Source organism: Antechinus flavipes, chromosome 4, assembly GCF_016432865.1.
Source record: "Antechinus flavipes isolate AdamAnt ecotype Samford, QLD, Australia chromosome 4, AdamAnt_v2, whole genome shotgun sequence".
In the NCBI taxonomy this organism is placed as follows: domain Eukaryota; kingdom Metazoa; phylum Chordata; class Mammalia; order Dasyuromorphia; family Dasyuridae; genus Antechinus; species Antechinus flavipes.
In genome coordinates, this window is record NC_067401.1 from 174,028,765 (window position 1) to 174,052,757 (window position 23,993).

The following is a 23,993-nucleotide window of genomic DNA, read 5'->3' on the forward strand; positions in this document are numbered from 1 at the left end:
GGAAGAAGAAACCAAGGTCAAAGTTGAAGCAGAAGGAAAGATTTGAAAAGGTTTGAAAAAGATTTGAAAAGAAGGTTTGGAAAGGAAAGTGAGCAACTACTCGATCTTTCAGCTTACCCCAGGAAGGAAGCAAAGAACCAGAGTTAAGGTTGAAATCTCTCATAATATAGCCCAGTCAGAATTTGTTGGGCCCTAATCTTCTGCTGTGATTGATATATGCTCAGAGGGAACTGAGTTGTACTAGGAATACATGTACAGACAGCTGTGTTGATGCTGCTGGGAGTCATGACCTAGAAGTTTATTTGAAAACCTGCATAAACATCTTCTATCCAAGGGAAAGTTTACATTTCTTAGGCAAACAAGTTGCTGAAAATGATGTATTATAAATGTGTTTGTTAAGTCTGTGTTTAGGCCATAAACTCTCCTCAAAACCCCAAAGATTATTTCAACTTCTGAGATTTCTCTGCCCAGGAAATAACTACTTGATTCTCTTTCTTCTGGCCTTTTTGTGGTTAAAAATCCAAATCTCCTTAGTGTGGTTTAGCTGCAGCCCACATTTACCTTCAGCCCTGATTATTAGTCAGATACACTCTTTCTTTTTCCCTTTCTACCTAGGACTGCATATAGATCAGGAGATAAAGCATGGCTGAACCTCCCTCTCTCACATAGGGCATGGTTGACTTTCCCTCACTACTTACAAGGAAAGAAACCAATTAATAAAGTAAAGGACATGAAAAATCTGGAGACTGACAGAAAAGATCTCTGGTAGAGTCTCTAACTGACAGAGTTCCTTATACATTATTACTGTATTTTTTTTTTTTTTTAAACTGGGCCTGTAGTTTCAGTGATATTAAGAGTTCCCCATGAAGAACTCTCTCTACCAATGAAGATATGCAACTGTTCTGAAATTCAGAAGCTTAGTAAATTGCTTAGAGGTGCTGAGGTGATGTTAAGCCATGTGCCCAGGGCTAGTAATTTGTGTGGTGGCAGGTTTCAAATCCAAGACATCTTGACCCTAATATCTGCTCCTATTCACTGCACCACATTGCCTACCTTGCACATGGTAGGTACATAATAAAATGAATGAATTGAAGAAATAAGAACAAGAGCAGGATAGAAGATATATAGGCCAGGATATTTAAAGGAGAGTTAAGGAAGGGAGAAAAGAGTGACCCACATGGGAGATGAGAGGAATGAAGATCATATGGAAGGGAAGGAAACCATAGGATTGGATGACCTCTTGTATTGGTGGAACTAGGCAGTAAGTTGGGCTGCCTTTCAGATCTGTCATTGAGATGTGAGGGAGGCAAAATGACTGCCACGTTGGGGAAACAGGAGAAAGAAAGGGCTCTAGAAAGAACAACTCCACAACTGGAATATGTGTCTCTGTACAGTTTATTTTACATGAAATGACTAAGCATCTGAAGTGTATACATCAACTTGCAGAAAAATATAAAGAAATAGAGTTTAAGTTCATGAAAATGCTTTATAATAATACAGAACAATTATATATAACAAATTCAGAATTAAAACCCTTTAAACATTTAATTCTTCAGCCTTAATACATATTAATGCCAATATGGAAAGTAAAAACAGGTTACAAGTTCCAAAGAGATCAGAATTGCAACAGTGTTACTTATAAATTATATTACATCAATTATATTTACCAATCTATGAAGCCAAAGAGGATGGAAAGATATAGAATGTGAATGAGTAATGTTGGCAGGAGACAGCTTTTTAATTTAAAAAACATATAAAGTATTTAGCAAAAGTTACAGAAAAGGGACCAAACAAGCAAGTTTATTTTGTTAAAAAATTCCATTTTGATAGTGGAAGGCAATATGTTGATATCTCCAGAATGACTACCCCCCCATCCATCATCAATCTTGAGGGGGAGAAAGGTATAGAATCACTTGGGAAAAAAGGAAAGAGTTGCACGCTGGGGATATTGCCTCCTGCCAACAGTTATAAATGCTCAGTTTACTGATTTTTCTTCCCCTATTTCAGTTCCTTGCTCCCCACCAATGTCTGCAGCTAAATTTCCTCTCAGGATCTCAAAGACTGGGAGTGATGATGGTAGTGAAGAATTGGAGGAAAGAGGACTACATAAAGTTCTAAGGAAAACCCCAGAGACCTTCCAATCTGAACTTATTTTCCAGACAATGCCACTAGGCATTAGATGAAGGATTCTTGGCATCAGTAAATACCAGATACTGGGATGGTATGTATTGTAAAACAAAATTAAATTATGTAAGGATGCAAGACTTCCAGAGAAGGGCCCAGATGGTTCTATTCAAATGCTCCAGTGTGCTGGCATAGGTGAAATTATTTGCTCCAAGATAAAATAGCAAATTATCAGCAGAGATGGATTAAAACCCAAGATCCCCAGATCCCCAGAGAGGTCACCTTCCACCAAGGCATACTTAGGCATCTCACTCCTCAATCAACAACCAATTTAGAAGCATATATCTCTGAATTCCTCATTTCACAATCTTGGTAATAAGAAAGATCCCTTGAACTGAAAGTGTTCAAGGAACAACTCAACACCTTTTATTACATGACAACTAAGCAAGAGGGAGATATTAGTCTATCATGACCAACCACCAAGAAATAGCTCCCTACAGAAGCTCCAAAAAAGATAGACTGTTCTAAGTACAAAATCCTTAATAAGGGTGCTTTGATTCCATTATCTGAATTATTTGCCCTTATATTCATATGCTGTGATTTGAATGAGGTGGTTCACACTATACATGTTAGATAGAGGGAGGATGTACTGAAACTGGCAAAAATTAAGATAGACCTTGTAGAAAAGATCCTAAATTTCTAACTTGGAACTCACTTGACTCCCTTACCCTGTGCTCTGTTCTCCCTGATTCTGAATATACCAAATGTCCTTTGGAGACATTTCAGGGTTTTGTCCCAGAGGTCACTTTTCATTAAGGTCTGAAAGCACAACATTATTTGGAAAGAAGGGGGTTATATCCATTATTTTGAGTAAGATACAGACAAGGATGGTTCTTGAGAAATCTTTTAGAATAGAGAATTTTCTACAACAATTATAGGTGTAGTGGTGAGTGACAGTGAAAATGGTTGTGAGGTGCCTAGGTTTCTCTATCTTTTTGGAGATTTAAGTCCGGAGGCCAAAACCTTTTCTGCCCATGCCACAGAAGGTATATAGGAGACACAGATGATAAAAACTGAGGCTAGGGCCACGGGATGAGTCTTATTGAGGGAATCTACTCTATTTCTGATATCCCTATGGGTTCATTATTCTGCCTCAGTTCAAATCCTAAGATGACTATTATTTCTGAACTTTTCAAATTTCAAAGATGAAATGGGTTTTCTTTCCTAAGAGTTAGCCAGAAACTTTGTGAAGACTTTGTCAAGTCAAAGATAGGGTGAAATATCCCAGATATAGTTTGGCTATGATAAAGTCCTTTCACAAAACTAGAAATGATTCAATAAAGAGATAGTCTGGTTAGGTTCAACTCTGAGGACACAGAGATGAAGTGACTTAGTTATTTCAAAGAAATGATTGGACTGGAACTCAGATCTTCTGATTTTAGTCCAGTGCTTTTCCTACTAGCCATGCTATCTTTTGGTGTTCACTAAATGTCCTTCAGTGATAATTATGTAATAGGAACATAGAGACCCAACTGGCTAGGCGTTATGGTGTCAATAGATATATGTGTGAAACACATGAAAAAAAAAAACTGGTTTTGGGTAAACCAGTGTTACAGGAATTTTTGATTTCCTTTTTACTATTTGGGATTCAAGGCCATTCTTACTGCAAATTTTGGTTAACTAAATAGAAATCTATCCTAATATTAACCTCACCTGATTGAAACCTTTCTTATTATGTGATAACTTATCCATAACCCTTAGCATTTCTTAAATAAGAATTCAGAGGCAGAAGTGCAACTGTCCCTTACTCTTTGGTGATTTATAAATTCTCTACTTTTTCAGTTAGCCTACTTGTGAATCCTCTAAATGTAGTTTATTCTGTAACCTGATTTAATTTATTTATTGTTTGATGAAGCTTGTTTCTTATGGGGATGTATGAGATTATGATTCTATTTTAGTCTTCAATTTTTATGACATTAAAAGAATTATGGGTTTGTGGATCTGTCTTTTCTTTAACTTTTATGACCTAAGAAGATTGTAATATGTAAAATAATTATTTCTCTGTTACTCTGATACACTTTTGCCAACTCTATAAGAAGCTTTGTCAGAATCTTCATGACTGTTCATGTTTTCTGTGAGACCTGAATCTATGGTCATGCACAGTAATAAAACTTAGGTTTTCACTTCCACAATTTCTACCTTTTGATAAATAGATATTTGGCAGCAATTACTCAATACATGAACTCAAAGAGGAGATATTTCTCCCATATCTGAATTTGGAAGTCCAAAAGTAAAATGTAGCTCATGGGCACCACTGCGTTTGAAGAGAAGTATATTTACAATTAGAATGGGTAGGCTAGAAATATCTGTGAAAATGAGCTGAATACAGAGGACAGGAAGCCAATTTCCAATGCAAATCATCTCTTTAAAGAATTAGATAGGCCATTTTCCTTCCTGAAGGCAGGAGGATGGGAAATGATGATATAGCAAGTTGGACATAATATAGTTCTTAAAGAACTTTAATGTGCAAATTAATTAAACTAATGTCCTATTTACATTATTAAAGTGAGGGCTACCCACTTGTTAGAAATAAAATAGTCTAACATTTATTAAGGCTCATAGAGGCCAGGAGAAAATGCAAATATTTGAATTTCACAGTTTGGACTTCTAAGTTCCAATGAACTCAGGCTCAGCCAATACTTTCACTTGCTTCATTTTTTTCATTTGATCTTCATTTAAAAAAGCAATTAGTTTGAAAAATATAAATGTGAACAAAATTAATTCTTGAATTTAGTAATTGTTCATGTAGCCCTAACAAATAAATAACTACCTGAGACAAGGGCCCAATAGATAAAATTAAGAGGACAAAGCATTAGTCAGTAATTAATAAAGTTTTGTCTTCACTTTTCTCTCCCTACCCCAATCTATTTAGTTATACTATCAATTTATATTGGGGATGCTGAAATCCTAATTATCAGTAATTGAGCAAAGAAAATTATAAGGCGGAGTTTTTATCATTGATGGATGGAGGTTTAGTTTGCTTCTAAAGGGAAAAAAACCAAGTGGAGGGTTGTCATGGCAACAGGACAATTCATGTTGAATGCCAATGGCTTTTTTGGAGGATTGTTTAAAAAAAAAAAAAAAACATGAACTATATCAATGTTCAGCATATTCCATACAGAAGCTTTTGGAATATTGTTCTTTATGATCTGAAGAAAGATTTGCATACATAACAGTACTCAATAAATACTTGACTTATTTAGTAAGCAAGAATTCATGAGCTGCCCTCTGATGGAGTTTATAACATTCATGTTCCTGAACACTCAAGCACTTTCATCTGGTTTTAATAACTCAAATTTCTTCTACTTATTCAGCTTCAAAATATTTCAATATTACCTTGATAGGCACTGTCACCAATGGTATGGATAGCAACCCATTCATGCCAGTCATGCTGTGACTGAATCAAATAAAACAATTTTTTTTCAACAGTTAAACAAGATCTCTACTTCCAAGAAATCTACCCTGCCCACCCTGATTGAAGACATGCTTCTGTGATGGTAATTCACAGCTTTTGAAGTAGACATTAAAACTTCAATGATGAATTGGAGGTAGAATTAAATGAAGCTGTAATTTTTTGGAAATGGCTGTACTATTACTCAGAACAGCCATTACTATTATTATTACTATTACTATTATGCAGAAGAATGATTGAGCTTAATTGCAAATATCTGAACCCATATTATTCTAATATCACAAGTTCTTGTGACTTTTTTAGGAAGCAGAACAAACTACTTTGTCATGATAACACAAATGACCAGTCAGTATTTTGCCAGTAGAAAGTAGGAAGGATGATTTCACACTGAGAGAAAGAATTTAGGTCCCCTAAAGGATAGAATGAAGGAAGCCAAAACTCCCTGGAATAACTGTTTTAATAATATACTACTACTACCTAACCTTTGTTTAGCACTTGAAATTACCTGTAAACATATATTTATGGAGCCAAAGGTGATTCTTCATCCACTCAGTCCCCTTCAACCCTACTCCTTCAGTCTACCCACATCTTATTTTGTAAAAGAAACAAAAACCAAGAAATTACAATCATATGGCCAATAATTAAATATCACCGGGGAACCTCAATCTAATCACCCATTCTCCATCCTTTTTGTAGTGACTATTTGTATTGCCCATTTTCCAAAATTGACTTTCCAAAATTTTGGAAAAAATTGACTTTCTGTCTAGGATCTTAATCAGAATTTTAAAAAGATAATCACCTTCTTGTTAGTTTAGTAGCTTAACCATCTTCCAAAAGAAACTGTAGGAGGAGTGAGATATTCTGTGCTCATGTGAGCCATACAGAAGAATTCGAAGGACATAACTAGTGAAATACTATGGACAGTCTGAAAGAAACAACCAGCACCACCTTACATTCCTGCCCTTGTCTGGAGTGAGTAGATATCATTTATGTGCTACTTAACACAGATGCAAATTAAAAATCACAGCAGGGGAGAGAAAATATAGATAACCTTTAGATTGCCCCAGATTTACCACTAAGTCTGATCTCTATTAATGTAACTCAGAAGAGCATCACTGTAGAATGGAAAATTTGCACTTACTACTTCAATCTCTCAGAATCCCAGTTTCTTTATTTGTAAAATAATGGTATTGGATTAGATATCTTCTGAGGTTCTTTCAAGCTCTAAATTTTTTGGTCCTACAGAAGGATAGACTAGTTATCTAAGTTCCTTATGAGTCAAAGAGTCTATGAAATCCAACATTTAAGCATTAAGATGTAATGAGTGCTTCCTCTCCCTCTCAGATTTTCACACTCTCTCACACACATGATTTAAAGAAGCTTTAATGCACTAATTTTCAGGGCTGCTGCTGTGGGAGAGATGTACAATATAAAAATGAGGGAGAAGGTATCTAAAGTCCTGAAGGAAGCAATAGTAAATACATTTCAATCAATCATCAGTCTTTTGGTTTTGGTTTTGTTGGGAACTAGTTAATAGAACTGAAGGTCAAAAATGAGTAACAACTGAAAAGAGAAAAAAAAATCTTTGTATAGTGCCAATTAAGGTGGAAGGGATGAGAAGAAATAGTCATAAAGAAGGGGAAAGTCAGAGTTAGAATCAGGAGCCGTGATTTCTATTAAAGAAATCAATAGAGTTTGGAGCAGATTCCACAGGTGAGAGACAATGATAGAAAACTTCTAAGGATATTGTTATCAAAGATCTGGATTGGAAAATTGCAACTAGTATCTAGTAAGATGGCACAGGATTGAATAGGAGAAGGAGCTTTTAAATATAGGAATCATATTATCACTTCTTAAATCAATATCCATGCTTCAAAAAACTCAATCACTGTGATATAAACAGAGAGGACAGTTACTAGATGAGAATAGTAAACATGAATGATGGAGGGAGGAAGAAGGATGCAGGTAATTCATAACCTGCTCCTGAATTCTGCTCCTAAACCACTGGAATGAGCAGAATGAGACACTGAAAAGTAAGGCCTTCCAAAATACATATGGTGAGACTGGGCAATCTGAAAGTCAAAAACAAAAACAAACAAAAGAAACCCTGGCTTTGATTACTAACTTGATATTTCCCAAAACAGTACAGCATGAGGATATAGGTCCAAGAATTGAGAAGTATGGTCCATGCAGAAAGAAAATAAAAACAAAAACATTGTGGCAAATGAGAAGGGAAAGTTGAACGCTCAAAATTGGGGGCTAGTTTGGCCTAATGAGGTAGTTCCACCATTATCACTGTATGGTTTTAAAGAAGGGCAGAGTCTGTTTTTGTAATAAGGGAAGCAAGGGCTCCTTTCCAGGATTCCCTCTTAGACCTCAGGAGATAATTCTATGATGAAATGTTACAGAAGATGTTAATGGGGAAGGCTCCCAGAACCAGACAGATCATAAAGGACTTGGATAGACATAGAAGGGATGTTCTAATTATGAGACTATCTCCCCCGAACCCCAACCCACATTTGAGTGTTCATTTTGGAAAAAGGAGTTAATAGCCTCCCCTAGCCATTAAACTCCATAGAGGGGGAGCCCTTAGGTTTACTGAGATTTAGGCCCTGTCACCTTGAGGTGATACCTCAAAAATCACAAGTATATTATACAGTTAGGTCTTTAAGTATGTCACATGAGTATAAATGCCATATTCCAGAAAGTGAAGTCTCTGAGAATGGCATGGAATGGGGAGTTGGTGGCTTTAGTGATGATGGTAATAAAGACAAGGATGTATATGTCTGTCTTCTGATTAGGGTGGGGAATGGAGACATTCCAACTACCTCACCAAACAGGACAATGGATAGGATGGCAGCACAGATTCTTCCCAGCATGACAATGGACCCCAAAGAGAGGGACCCTTCTATTGTTAGGATCCCCAAATTCCAACAATAAACCCATGAGAGGAATGACTCAAGCAGTCTAGATCTCCATATCTACAGGTCGAATATCTCCGGTTTTATGTTCTTTTACCCACAGCTCCCTGTCTTTGGCAGGATCCACCTTCCTCAGGAGTTGATCCACAGGTTCTACTGTCTGAAGAAGACAAACAGGAAAGAACAATCAGGGGTCATGTATAAGGAGAAGAGGCTAGAGAACTCTTCTGTATTGGGAGATTGGGATAGTTAAAAAAAAGCACTAAACCTGGAGTTAGGAGACCAGAGTTCAAATCTTAGCACTAGTGCATATTAGCTCTGTGACTGAACAAACTTCCCTTCTCTGAATCTGTTTCCTCATTTATACAATAGGAATTATACCTACATCCGTTGTTCAGTTGTTTGGAGTTTTCTTGGCAAAGATATGGGGAGTAGTTTGCCATTTCCTTTTCTAGTTCATTTTTTAGATGAGGAAACTGAGACAAACAGAATTAAGTCACTCACCTAGTGTCATACAGCTAGCAAAAATCTGGGGTCAGGTTTGAATTTAGGAAGATGAGTCTTCCTGATTCCAGGTCTGGTACTCTATCTACTATGCTACCCTTCAATATCTTCACAACCTACCTGATAGAGTTGGGGAGAAATGTTTTGTGAAACTTAAGGTGCTATGGATATGCAAGTTATTATTTATTATTTATATTCACTGAAACAACTCTACTCTACAACTGTTGGTCCCTAATAAAATATTCTGAAATTTCAAGGGAAAGATTTTTTTAATGAATGGAAAGAAAACTGCAAAAATAGTCAGAACAACTAATTATACCAGTACTGACTATTTAAGTAACCTTCAATAAGTTATTAATTCCTCTCTGGTTTTCAGTTTCCTCCTTGAAATGAGAACATTGAACTGAGAATCCTTTCAGCTTCAACTTTTTGTGATTCTATGAATATATAAATACAACTGCCCAGCTTTTAGAAAATATTAAAAATATTAATAAGATTAATAATAATAAAAGATTAATAATGAGATTGTATTTAGGCAATAGGTCACATTACATACTTCAGAATTCTGTACTTCATGACCTCCTACAAAGCTTTTGGTATTGCAGACTACAGTTAGACCCACCAGTGTTAAATGATTCCTTCATCCTTAAATGTCTATGGATGAAAATAGCTGTTAATTCCTTTCTAGTTGCTGAGCCAAAAGCTAACAGCTTCTATCTGTCTGCTGTAGTTATCCAACTATTAGCTCATTGATGCTCTAATCTATCCATGTCCAAAGTCCACCAGTGTCCTAATCCCTTGGCATCCAAATTTTTTTCCAGTTTTCCAACCCCATTGAGGGTCAGATAAACATTAAATGTTTGGGGACTTGATTGTCCCTTGTGGCTGTGTGTTTTGTCTTTTCAGCCTCATTATGGGATAAAAATTTTCTTCTGACCAGTCTCATTAGGTCTGTTTCCTCATCTCTAAATTGAAGATAATAATATTTGCATTAAATTCCTCCCTGGGTTGTGAGGAAAATGATTTCTATATTGTAAATCATTATAGAAGTGGAAATGATTTCAAAGTTCCCCAGAATATGGGCTGAGGGTGGTTTATGGAAAACCGAGATGATCCTGCTTTCATTTGATTATGGAATTGATGCTGGAAGATACTTTTGAGACTATGTAGTCCAAGCTCTTCATTTTCTACAGTAGGTGAAACTGAGACCCAGAGAATTAAGTGACTTGCCTAAGGTTACTCAGGCAGTAAGAAGCAAAACTGGGATTCAAAGCAGACTCCAAAGTCAATATTCTTTCCATTGTCCCATGACATTTTCTACTTATTTCTCACACTAAAAACAGATTCATTTGCTGACTACTAACTTGGTCTATCTTTGGGTCCTCAGTGCATTGAACCTGCTCCCAATCCCTTGCTGATACACTTTCCTATTTACTAGGTGAAAGAAATCTAAATGTTAGTAACTTACACTTTGGTTGAACATGTCAGTCTCATGTCGCAGCTGTGTATATTGACACAGATGTTGCCGAATCATCTCTACCCGTTCTACCTCCAGTCTCTCGAGTTCCTGCAGGGGAAGAGAAATTCTCTGGTGTCTTTGATCATTTTAATCTGTACTTTAAGATAATTTTAGTGAATTCTGGTCTCAATTTTAGTTCCAGGACACTAAGTATTGGAGATTATTTACCAAATTCTTGAATCTAATCAGATTCTACTAAGCTCTTGAATTCAAGAATTTTTAGCAGATTCTGAACTTGGGCACATTTTAATGCCACATGGCTGAGAAGGAAATAAAGTTCCTGCACTCCTAATCTGCTCTCTAATTAGCTCTATTTTTTTTTTTTCTCCAGTCTTAATGCTGAAGAAACTTCGCAATTCTGGATCTTTCCTGTCATCTAAGTTTTCTACTTAAAAAACCAAGTTATTGATTGCCATCAGGCAAGGTCATCACAGTATTGGGGAGGTAGATCCAACACAAATTTATGTTATCTAAGGTCATTGCAGCCTGGCAAAACTTATCTTTCTTGATTGACTATCTAGGAGTTTACCCCATCAGTCATTCATACTGATTCTCTTTTTTCCCAATCTTTCAGTAGCTATTGCCTTTTTCTCCTCCTGCTTACCCTGTCTACCTGTCTACCCTTAAAATAAACTGTCTACTTGACCATCACTTCAAATTGTTTATATATCGATTTCTATATATATATATATATATGTATATATATAAACTTCTTTTCTTTCACTGCCAAATTCATAGAAAATAATCCTCTACATTTGCTGTTTCTATATTTTCAACAATTCCTCCTTAATTTTTTACAATCTTGTTTTGATCCTATTATTCTACTAAAATTGCTCTCTCCAAAATGATCTATCGTTGGTCTCTTAACTCATCAGTAAAATGGTATTTTCTTAGTCTTCATTTTTTTTTTAGCTTTTGATACAGCTAATCATCCATCTTACTGGACACTTTCTACTTCTTTGGCTTCTATGATACTGCTCTTCTTCTATTCCTTCACAGATTCATCAATGTGGGTGTTTTCTCTTTCACTTTATTTTTCAGTCCCTCTGTCTCTCTGTCCTTCCTGGGAGATTTAATAGACTACCATAATCGACTCTTGTATCCATCCCCTCTCTCTTCACTTATATATCAACCATCTTAGTTTAAGCCCTCCCCAGCTGTAACCCTACTATTATTCTCTATCTACTAAAATAAGCTAATTGGTTTCTCTGCTTCCATTTTCTTTCCTCTCCAATCCACCTTCCACACTGTTATGAAAGGAGTCTTCTAAAAGCTCATGCTAAAAGAAAAAAATCTTCATGACTCTCCATTATAAACCTGACATTTCAGAGCCTGCATACAATCTGGCTTTCATAATATCCCCTTTCTATGCTCTAGCCAAACTTTCCTACTAGTTCTTCCTTTAACTTTATTTCCCTCTCCAAGTACTTATAAAATTCTGTACTTGGAAAATATTCTTCTCTATCTTCTGGAATCCTTTTTAGGCATAGGAGCATAAGATTTGGAGCTGGGAGGTATCTCAGAGGTCACCTCTATAATCCCCTCAATTTTTTAGATGAGGAAAGTAGACCAAGATTATAAAGTGCCCAAGGTAGTAAATGGAAGAGAACCCAAATAAGAGGAAGATTTGAATCCAAATCCTATGACTTTATAGTCTTCAAGGCTGTCAGATGCCACATCCTCCATGAAGTCTTTTCTGTTCCCTCAGTAATTTATGCTTTCTCCCTCTTCAGTTTCCCTCACACAATTCTTAATTTACACACATGACATTTATTCCCGGGAAAATGTAAACAGGGCAAGCTCTGCCCTGTTTTTTTCTGCTTATCATGATGCTTTATGTGTAGGATACAGTTAAAAATGTTTGTTTATTAGTTTTTTCCAAATGAACTCAATTGAGACAGCACTCAAAAGCTACAGTTTGTATTATAGAATACTTGAATTGTGGGAGATCCCTAGGGAGCCTGATTTCTGGGGAGCTTCTTGTTTTGGGAACATAAGGAAGTTGTATGATCAGAATTCAGTCTGTTCAGTGCACAACTAGGCCATTACCAAAGTGATTAACTGGAAGGGTGAATATGGAGGGTAAGTGGGACTAATTAGGAGATTAACTGGGGATAAATTAGGCCTTTATCCCAGATGGAGGCCTCTAATCTCCTCTGGTCAGCTGACACTTTGAGAGGATAGGACAGCTAGGTTAATAATGGGCAAATTTTTACAAGGTGTGATGATGTGAGCTCAGCTGCATAAAACTTGTCATTTCAAAATGATAAAACATTAAATCCACTCCACCATGCCTACACTTGGAAAATAGATACTCTAGTGCTCTGTCTCTCTGTCCTTCCTGGGAGATTGCCAGAAAGAAATCAGGGAAACATGAGGATGGTCAGACCTGCTTTTAATAATCTGAGTCCTTTTCAGCAGTGAGGGAGTATTATGTATCATTTTGTACAAGTGTTAATGTTGGAAAGTTTTTGAGGGAACAACTGGTCCCAAATTTGCTTCCTTGTTTCTAAATCAACCCCTTCCATCCTTTTGCCTCTACTAAGATATCACAAGAGTATGGCATATATATATATATATATATATTCTTCCCACTTGGGTCTAGGGGCAGTGGGCAATTACTTTCTCTTTCCCAATAAAACAGTTCTGCATTATGCTAAGATCTAGAACTGCTAAGAGGCAGCCTGGAAAGTTACCCTTACTGCTCTAAGCACAGGTGGGAGGTGTTGTGGAGTTTAGTCAGTCACTAGTTGAAAAAAAAAAGTGGGGAAAGAATCCTTACAGAAACAAAATTATAGGTTTTTAAGCACATGTGTAATCATACTAGCTGGTGATTTTATTTAACTATTTTGGGGGAATCTAATTAACTAGGTGGGAAGGTTGTTTGAGTGTTTGGGGAGAATCACCTGAGAAAATCTCTCAAAAATAAAAAAATAAGAATCTAATGGAAAAAATATTGGGTTTAAAATCAGAAGATCTAACTTCAAGTGATGGCTCTGTTTTTCTGTGTGACTTTGGGCAAGTTACTGAGTCTCAATTTCTTATTTGAAAAAAAGGACAGAGTTGATTAGTTGATTATTAAAGGACTCTTTCAGCTCTAAATCTTAAGCTTATTTGGTAGGGAAAGATTGATAGACTTATAAAAATTTATCTTAGACTGATGGCTGGATCAGATGATTCTATGGGAAAAGAACTATCTTACATGTAGTTCTGTACCTTAGAATCTATTAAAGTAGCTAAAGTTCTAGCTGACAGGAGTCAGGCCTCCTGGCTTTTTCTATCCACTTTACTATTCTGCTCAAAATTTCCTGAGCTTCTATGGGTAGAGCCTATAGCACAATGAACTCCCTTCATTGAAGAAGGTGATGATACCCATCCCCTGAAGGAAGTTTGGAGGGTCGTCACAGATCCATACCAAAGTAGTTGTCACCATCTCTTCAAACCACTTAGACTGGGCCTGATTATAGAGATCCACACAGCGCATCAAATCATCTCCTGAAAACACAGAAGGAACAGAGTTAGTTTCCCTTCATGGCCCTAGATACTTATTTTCTTCATTTTGATGGCTATCTTTTCTCTTTTTCCCATGGTCATATAGAGAGTAGGGGTTCAGGATTAAGACAATACCTCCAGGACTATTGAGGTCAGTGATCTAACATAGATGTTGGAATTATAAAAATACACACACACACACACACACACACACACACACACACACAATAAAAAACATCTAATGAATGAATGTGTATAAATACATAAAATTATAAAAATTAAAGATTAAATTTATTATATCCAAATATGAAATCATAGAATCCCTCATTAAATGAACTTTTGCAACCACCCCCAAGGCCTACCAGTTTTGTTCAGTTGCTCAATAATTTTTCCTTGGATCATTTGGGTAAATAGTTCATTGGTTCAGTACCATGTTAATGTGACCAAGGTTATAGTTTCAAATTAGCTTTGCTCTATTCTCGTGTCACAGACTGTTTCACTAGGTGGAAGACAATTACTAGCCCAATTTCCATTACTAGGAAACTCAAGAAATAGGTCTCTTAATGGTGGGTTACTTTAAGTTCCATTTAATATAGTAGGATATTGAATGCAGAATTAAAAAAAAAAATCAGATTTGTACCTGGCTCTGTTGTTTCCTACCTATGTAATGATATACAAAATCATTTAATATATCTAAATTTCACCTTTCTCATCAGTACATTGAGAGTGTTTTTACTTCAAAATCCAATGACCCTATAATACTATAATTCCTCAGGTTTCTGGGACATTGGAGGTACTATCGAATGGTATCTCAAGGGCATGTAATAAGATCCCACTGGGAAAAGAGGAGAATGAAATTTAGTGAAGAATTAGACCTTCTTAGTTCTACTGGTTTTGAGAACTTATTAAAGTAAGTATCAATAATTGTGGTAAACTTGTGGCATATCACTGTAATTGCCTAGGGTTAAGGAACAGACATTTTATAACTAAAAGGGTCCTGGGGGATCAATTAGTCTAATTGTCTTAATTTGCAGATCACAAATTTAGATCTCTGGAAGATATATTAGACATTATCTTATTCAAGAAATTGGGCCCAGAGTAGTTGTGACTTGCCCAGAGATATAATACAATAGGGGAAGAGCTGAGATTTGAACCCAGACCTTGGCTCCCAACGCATATATACTTGGATTGTAATAGTTTCTTTTGGTCCCATTATGGCAACTGCTTTAAACTCCCATAAAAATGGTGATTGTCTATCCATGCTAATGTCTGTTTCATTTCCCTTACATGTGGGTTTTTTGTTTGTTTGTTTGTTTGTTTTTTTGGAGGGGAGTGCATTAATAAGTCAAGCTGAAGCTATTTAAATAGGTTGGCTTTTTTCTTTTCATTTTTATCCTTTCTACTAATTTGTCATTGGTTTTAATTTGTTTTAACACAATAATGATCTAATCACATTTGGATAGATGATTCTAAAATTTCTCCCACAAGTGGTAGTTTCTTCCTATTTTTATGCAATCACTTTAATTTTAGGAAGGTGGGACCCACAGAGAGGACTTGCACAAGACCACATAAAGATCAATGAAAATGTTGGGATGGAAATCAGGGTCTTTTGACAATAAAGTCACTGCTCTTTCTTGCATATCACATATTTTTATCTTGTTGATAGAATTCTATTCATTTTATCCCAGTTTTAATATTATTATATTTGAGAGCAACAAAACAACATTTCTATCACGCTTTTTAATAAATCGGCCTTTCTACAAAGTCAGTCTTGTTCTCCATCTTCTTGATTTGAGAGAGGATTGAAAAGATTCTGTACTTCTGGAGCTTAGCTAATTTTTATCACTAGGGGGTAGTAGAGACTTCATTTGAAGTACTAGAGAAAATCAGATCAGGGCTAAGGGCTTCTTTGTTGTAGCTGGTCTCAGAAATGGTTAGTCAAAATCAAAGTCAAACCAATACTTGCTTGATTCAAGGCATCTTACTTAGGCCTTGAGATAGATATATTCACATTTATTCAAATTTGCACTATCTGACGTGATAATTATGTAAAATATGGTAATTGATTCCAGCCCAAAGGAAATATACTGGGTGAATTAAAATAGGTATCCACTACAGGGAGATGCATTATTCACACTAATTAGAATGTAGCCTTAGGTCTGGAAGGTGGTATCTTCTGTTTGGCTGTGAACATCTCTAGATGAAGAAGATGGTGGAGGAAGGAAATCTCCCTGAGTCCCATTCCCTAATCCAGATGGTAAATTTGCAAAAATTCAATCTTGTCAAGGAAATAAGGAGGTGTCTGTCCAAGATTCTCCCTTTTTTTGGCTGCCTATATTCTTTCTGGGAGCTTTCCTCATCACAGGACTCCCTAACTTTTATATCAGCAACATCAATTTGAAATTTAATCTATAGGATCAGCCTTATTCTGAAGCATTTGGTTTCCCTAGAAATAGATCTACAGAATTGAGAGAAAAAGGTGAGGTATTTTGGGAGGTAAGGACTAAATTTCTTTTGGTTTCTCCATTTTTTCCCCTCCTGCTCCAACTTTCTCATTCCAGTGTCCCATCATTTCAGAACTCAACCCACTTAGACACCAAAGCTGATCAAAATCTTCAAGACATATAAAGGAAGACAGGGAAAAATAGAAAATTTTACCCATATGAGGATATGATTCCTAAGCCTTGGGAACTCACCAGCCTGTGTTGACTTCCGTCTGGCTTTTTTAATGTCCTCTTCAGTTTTGTTGCTAAGTTTGATTTCCAGTTGCTGGGTTTTCATCTCCAGATCTCTCTGCCTCTCCGTAAGGGCCTTCCGTGCCTTAGATCAAATAGAACAGAAAGAAAAACAACAAGTGACTTAGTTCAGCCCTCTTTACAGATAGGTAAGTTATATTCCCCATTTCATAGATGAAGCAACAGAGTCACAGAAAAGTTAAGTGATGTTTCGAAGGTCATATAGTTTATCCAGTGGCAGAGCAAGTAGAGAGAAATCATATCTAGACATCCAGTTTAAATTCTCTTTCCATTTCACCATTCTGTGTAGTCTATTAGACCTTGGATCTGGACATACCTAACAATACCCTCTGCTTGAGGTTGTGTGGCAAGAATCACATAAGAGAATAACAAATGGTTGGTAGAATTAGGGATTATGTGTTCAGAAATAAATGTTACATGATTCATAAAGTAATGTGTATTAAAAATAAATTTACTAGAAAATGATGGGGTTAGTGGCAATAAGAGAATTGTTAACGCACCTGTCAGATAGGCTAAGATGACAGGAAAAAATAATGACGAATGTTGGAAGGGATGTGGGAAAACTGGGACACTGATGCATTGTTGGTGGAATTGTGAACAGATCCAACCATTCTGGAGAGCAATTTGGAATTATGCTCAAAAGTTGTTAAACTGTGCATACCCTTTGATCCAGCAGTACTATTACTGGGCTTATATCCCAAAGAGATATTAAAGAAGGGAAAGGGACCTGCATGTGCAAAAATGTTTGTGGCAGCCCTTCTCATAGTGGCTAGAAACTGGAAATTCAATGGATGCCCATCAATTGGAGAATGGTTGAGTAAATTATGGTAAATGAATGTTATAGAATATTATTGTTCTGTAAGAAATGACCAGCAGGTGAATACAGATAGGCTTGGAGAGACATACATGAACTGATGCTAAGTGGAATGAGCAGAACCAGAAGATTATTATACACTTCAACAACAATACTATATGAGGATCAATTCTAATGGAAGTGGCTATCTTTGGCAATGAGAGGATCCAATTCAGTTCCAATTGATCAGTGATGAACAGAATCAGCTATACCCAGCGAAAGAACACTGGGAAATGAGTGTGGACTGCTGGAATTTTTGTTTTTTCTTCCTTTTTTTTTTTTTTCCTTTCTAAATCCAATTTTTTTGTATGCAACAAGAGGACTGTTTTTCTTTTTAATTATTTTAACTAATCATCTCTCCAGGATTTAGCACAGTGCCTGACACTAATAGGTACTTAATAAATATTTATTAAATTATAAACACTTCAACTACCATGTCCTTTGTTCTCTGACTTTTCCTATCAAAAAATCAAAAAGGGGGAAGAACTATATTATAGATAAGGGTTATTAATAAGGTCATCTGTCAACTCTAAAAAAAAAAAAGAAGAGAAAAGAAATAAATGTTACTCTAGATTCTAGTTTCAAATGTGCCACTGACTTGCTACATGGCCTTTCCCATCTACTTAATAACTCAGTGTTTGATATTGACGGTAATAATAATAGCTAACATTTATATAGTGCTTCCTATGCGCCAGACACTTTGCTAAGCTCTGTGTAATTACCTTGATTTTCACAACAACATTGGGACCTAGTTGCTATCATGAACTCCATTTTACAGATGAGGAAACTGAGTGAAGTGACTTGCCCAGAGTTATACAGAGAGGAGATCAGATTTAAACTCCTGTTTTCCTAACTCCAGGCCTAATACTCTCTCCATTGTGCCCCTCAGAAAACATAAATTATTAAGAAAAGAATTCCATATGGAAAAATTGTAAAGTAACCTGGAAGAAATTAGACTTTTCCCTACATCTTATGCCTTATTCTACAATAAATTCAAAAGAGATACATAACTTTAATATTAAAGATCACACCATGAAAAAAATATTAGAAGAGATGAAGATGGCATCTTCTCTCTTGAGAGTTAGCTTTTTCATTTATAAAAAGATAGGCTTATAGGGCAGCTAAGTGGTGCAGTGGATAGAGCACCAGCCCTGAAGTCAGAAGGACCCGAGTTCAAATCTGGTCTCAGATACTTAACACTTCCTAGATGTATGACTCTGGACAAAGCACTTAACCCTAGTTGCCTCAGGGGGAAAAAAAGATAGGCTTAGACAAAGTAAATACTGATATTCCTTCTGATTCTGATATTTTTTGGTTGTACAATTCCTTCGATTGTATAACTCAGAAAGCCCATTCCACTTAGGAGCATAAATCTGAAATGCATTTGAAACCTCTTCCAGTTCAAATCACTATTTGTGCCTTCATTTGTTGCTTTGCTATTGCTGCTTGCCCAAATTTTTACTCTGTTGCCAAGTTACCTCCTAAATCCCTGCCATCATCAGATCTATACCACCTTTAGGTAGAACAACTGGGTCTGCTAGGAAAACAACTCAAAGCATATTTTACTAATTGGGGAGGGGAGGAAAGGGAAGCAAGAGCTAGGAAGGATAGCATAATCCTATACTGGATTTTAGGGCCCAAGGACCTGAGTTTGATCCTGTTCCTACTATTATTACAAGTAGGACCTCGGGCTACTCAATTTAAAATGAGATATGTTCAATAAATATTATTGAATGAGTACAAGAGATACTTATAGGAAGAGGATTGCTCTGGGCTATATCAAAGATTCCCCTCTTCACTGTCACTGTGGGACTCTGGGAGTCTTGTCTCCTCAACTTTAACAAAAGCAGTTGTTCCTAAGCTTCTCCATTTACCACTTATAAGTTTACCAAACAGGTAATCCTCCCCCTGCTCTAGGACAGCCTACCTTCTCCACTGAGGCATATCGACTGGCCAATTGTTTCCGCAGATCAGCAATATGATGATCACATTTCTTCATGTCTTTCTTGAAATTTTCACGGAAATTCATCAGGGGCTTTTCCACTTCACTGTGGAGCTGATGGAAGGAAACAGTGGGAAGGAGAAAGGCTTAGTGCTCCAGGGTAACAGCCTTTTAGAATTAGATTAGAAGGAATCATAAAGAAAAATTATCCTGAGCTCTAGTTTCAATATAATATAGTAAAAAGAGTACTGGACATGAAGTCTGGAAACCTAGACTTGAATCCTAACATTCAACTCTTACTAGAAATGACATTAAAGACTAATGGCAAGATTTTTACCTTGTCTGAAGCTCAGTTTTCTACTCTGTAAAATGAGGAAGACCACTAGATTTTCACTTCAACTTTGTAATTCACATACTGGAATATTCCTTTCCTCCTAATGATGAGGGGAGCCCCGAAACTCTTTCTCTTTTTCTCTCTCTGACTTTGGGAATGAGCCATGAGGCAGAACACTTGAGAAGCTCCTTGAAGGAGAAATTCTCCTTGAACTCTGCCTCTATGAGACTTACCCCAGAGAATCAAGATAAAAGTGTTTTATCTAAGTGGCGCTAGATGAGTCCAGGGCTGGAGAATTCCAACCCTATTGAATTAAAGATTAGTTGAGAAAGACTCATTCTATACTCAAAAAGTTATCAAACTGTTCATACCCTTTGATCCAGCAGTGTTTCTACTGGGCTTATGCCCCAAAGAGATACTAAATAAGGGAAAGGGACCTATATGTGCCAAAATGTTTGTGGCAGCCCTGTTTGTAGTGGCTAGAAACTGGAAAATGAATGGATGCCCATCAACTGGAGAATGGTTAAGTAAATTGTGGTATATGAATGTTATGGAATATTATTGTTCTGTAAGAAATGACCAGCAGGGGATAACTGGAAATTAGTATGGCAGAAATTAGGCAAGGACCCACACTTAACACCACATACCAAGATAAGATCAAAATGGGTCCATGACCTAGGCATAAAGAACGAGATTATAAATAAATTAGAGGAACATAGGATAGTTTATCTCTCAGACTTGTGGAGGAGAAAGAAATTTGTGACCAAAGATGAACTAGAGACCATTACTGATCACAAAATAGAAAATTTTGATTATATTAAATTAAAAAGCCTTTGTACAAACAGAACGAATGCAAACAAGATTAGTAGGGAAGCAACAAACTGGGAAAACATCTTTACAATTAAAGGTTCTGATAAAGGCCTCATTTCCAAAATATATAGAGAACTGACTCAAATTTATAAAAAATCAAGCCATTCTCCAATTGATAAATGGTCAAAGGATATGAACAGACAATTTTCAGATGAAGAAATTGAAACTATTACCACTCACATGAAAGAGTGTTCTAAATCACTATTGATCAGAGAAATGCAAATTAAGACAACTCTGAGATATCACTACACACCTGTCAGATTGGCTAAGATGACAGGAAAAAATAATGATGAATGTTGGAGGGGATGCGGGAAAACGGGGACACTGATGCATTGTTGGTGGAGTTGTGAACGAATCCAGCCATTCTGGAGAGCAATCTGGAATTATGCCCAAAAAGTTATCAAACTGTGCATACCCTTTGATCCAGCAGTGTTTCTATTGGGCTTATACCCCAAAGAGATACTAAAAAAGGGAAAGGGACCTGTATGTGCCAAAATGTTTGTAGCAGCCCTGTTTGTAGTGGCTAGAAACTGGAAAATGAATGGATGCCCATCAATTGGAGAATGGCTGGGTAAATTGTGGTATATGAATGTTATGGAATATTATTGCTCTGTAAGGAATGACCAGCAGGATGAATACAGAGAGGCTTGGAGAGACCTACATGGACTGATGCTAAGTGAGATGAGCAGAACCAGGAGATCATTATACACTTCGACAACGATATTGTATGAGGATGTATTCTGATGGAAGTGGATTTCTCTGACAAAGAGACTTAACTGAGTTTCATTGGAGAAATGATGGACAGAAACAGCTACACCCAAAAAAGGAATACTGGGAAATGAATGTGAACTATTTGCATTTTTGATTTTCTTCCCGAGTTATTTTTACCTTCTGAATCCAATTCTCCCTGTGCAGCGGGAGAACTGTTTGGTTCTGCAAATATGTATTGTATCTAGGATATACTGCAACATATTTAACATATATAGGACTGCTTGCCATCTTGGGGGGGGGGGGGAAGGAGGGAGGGAGGGGAAAAAACGAAACATAAGTGATTGCAAGGGATAATGTTGTGTAAAAATTATCCTGGCATGGATTCTGTCAATACAAAGTTATTATTAAATAAAATTAAATTAAAAAAAAAAAAAAAAGAAATGACCAGCAGGATGAATATAGAGAGGACTGGCAAGACTTACATGAACTGATGCTAAGTGAAATGAGCAGAACCAGAAGATCATTTTATACTTCAACAACGATACTGTATGAGGATTTATTCTGATGGAAGTAGATTTCTTCGACAAAGAGATCTAACTCAGTTTCAATTGATCAAGGATGGACAGAAGCAGCTACACCCAAAGAAAGGACACTGGGAAATGAATATAAACTGCTTGCATTTTTGTTTTTCTTCTTGGGTTATTTATACCTTCTGAATCCAATTCTCCCTGTGCAACAAGAGAACTGTTCGGTTCTGCACACACACACACACACACACACACACACATATATATATATATATATATATATATATATATATATATATATATATGTATCTAGGATATACTATAACCTATTTAACATGTATAGGACTGTTTGCCATCTGGGGGAGGGGGTAGAGGAAGGGAGGGGAAAAATCGGAACAGAAGACAGTGCAAGGGATAATGTTGTAAAAAAATTACCCTGGCATGGGTTCTGTCAATAAAAAGTTATTTAAAAAAAAAAAAAAAAAAAAAAAAAAAAAACGAGAAAGACTCATTCAATTCCAGCTCAAGCCCACTTGGCCCCCATCAAGAGCAAACCCCAGCTTGTAGCCAAGGCTTCTATTATAAAAAAAGCCAATTTTAAGCTCAGTCCTTGCAGAGGACCTAAAATGCCATGCCAAGGAAACTCTCTCCTTCCCCCTGGTATAGCAGCAAACCTCTGCCCACTGAAATGATATTCTCTTTCAGTGTTATCCTCTCTTTATCTGTCTCACCTGTTTCCCTAACAAGACTTTATACTTCTCTATCGGGATTTCTCTACTAGAAACTTTACTTCTCTGTCAGGACTCTGCCACTAAGGAATTTAGTCTTTCTATTCATGCATAGCAAAGTCTGATTTCCCAATGTCAATAATAAACTTCTTTTTATCAGTCTAGCTTTTTGGGTTCATGAATTCTTTTATGAAGGACTTCTGTACCACCAAAAGGGGAGGGGGTGTCCCACAACTCCCTACCTTGCACCGAATCCTAAGGAAATTTAGGGGAGCCAAAACTCTTCATTTGATTCCCTGAACCTGAACCTGCCACTAACCTCATCATCTAACTCCTTCACCACCAGGAACCCTAATCTCATTACTGTGGCATCTCCCTCTGATTTATGCCTCTTGCCAAAACTTCCACAAGAAAGGGACCAAAATCAGCCAAGTTTCAGTTCTCTCCAGGTTATATTTTCAGACGTTCTTTATCATGCCCAAAGCAAGGCTATCCTTCCTCCTCCCTTTATGTCATTTTCTCCCATTTTTGGCTTACTTTAATGTGTTGTCTTTTACCATTAATATGAAAGCTTCTTGAGGTCAGAGACTGTCTTTCAGATTATATTTCTATCCCCAACCATTTTTTTTATTTAAAAGTTATATGCATAGGTAATTTTACAGCACTGACAATCACCAAACCTTTTGTTCCAATTTTTCCCCTCCTTACCCCCATCCCCTCCCCCTGATGGCAGGTTGACCAATACATGTTAAGTATGTTAAAGTATAAATTAAAAACAATATAAGCATACATGTCCTAATAGTTATTTTGCTGTACAAAAAGAGTTGGTGTTTGAAATAGTGTACTATTAGCCTGTGAAGGAAATAAAAAATGCAGGCAAACAAAAATATAGGGATTGGAAATTCTATGTAATGGTTCATAGTCATCTCCCAGAGTTCTTTCGCTGGGTGTAGCTGATTCAATTTGTTACTGTTCTATTGGAGTTGATTTGGTTCATCTTATTGTTGAAGAGGGCCACGTCCATCAGAATTGATCATCATATAGTGTTGTTGAAGTATATAATGATCTCCTGGTCCTGCTCACTTCACTCAGCATCAGTTCATGTAAGTCTCTCCAGGCCTTTCTGAAATCCTCTTGCTTATCCCCAAGCATTTAATAAGTGCTTGTCAACTGGCTTGTTAACTCTAAGCATTCTAAGATTCCTCCTCATTGACTGACTTCCTCTTTTCCTTTTCTTCTT

The 23,993-nt window shown here is 36.6% G+C and overlaps 1 protein-coding gene across 1 annotated transcript in view; it reads right to left on the reverse strand.

The window, feature by feature from the left end:
• Nucleotides 1–1,377: 1,377 nt before the first annotated feature.
• GAS7 (growth arrest specific 7) overlaps nucleotides 1,378–23,993 on the reverse strand; it is a 269,235-nt gene continuing 246,619 nt past the window's right edge. The window contains exons 10-14 of the mRNA XM_051995544.1: nucleotides 19,569–19,697; nucleotides 16,729–16,852; nucleotides 13,956–14,035; nucleotides 10,490–10,588; nucleotides 1,378–8,677 (exon numbers count right to left, since the gene is read on the reverse strand). Of these exons, the coding sequence (XP_051851504.1) occupies nucleotides 8,564–8,677; nucleotides 10,490–10,588; nucleotides 13,956–14,035; nucleotides 16,729–16,852; nucleotides 19,569–19,697 (546 nt within the window). The 3' untranslated portion in view covers nucleotides 1,378–8,563. The remainder of the gene's footprint in view (nucleotides 8,678–10,489; nucleotides 10,589–13,955; nucleotides 14,036–16,728; nucleotides 16,853–19,568; nucleotides 19,698–23,993) is intronic.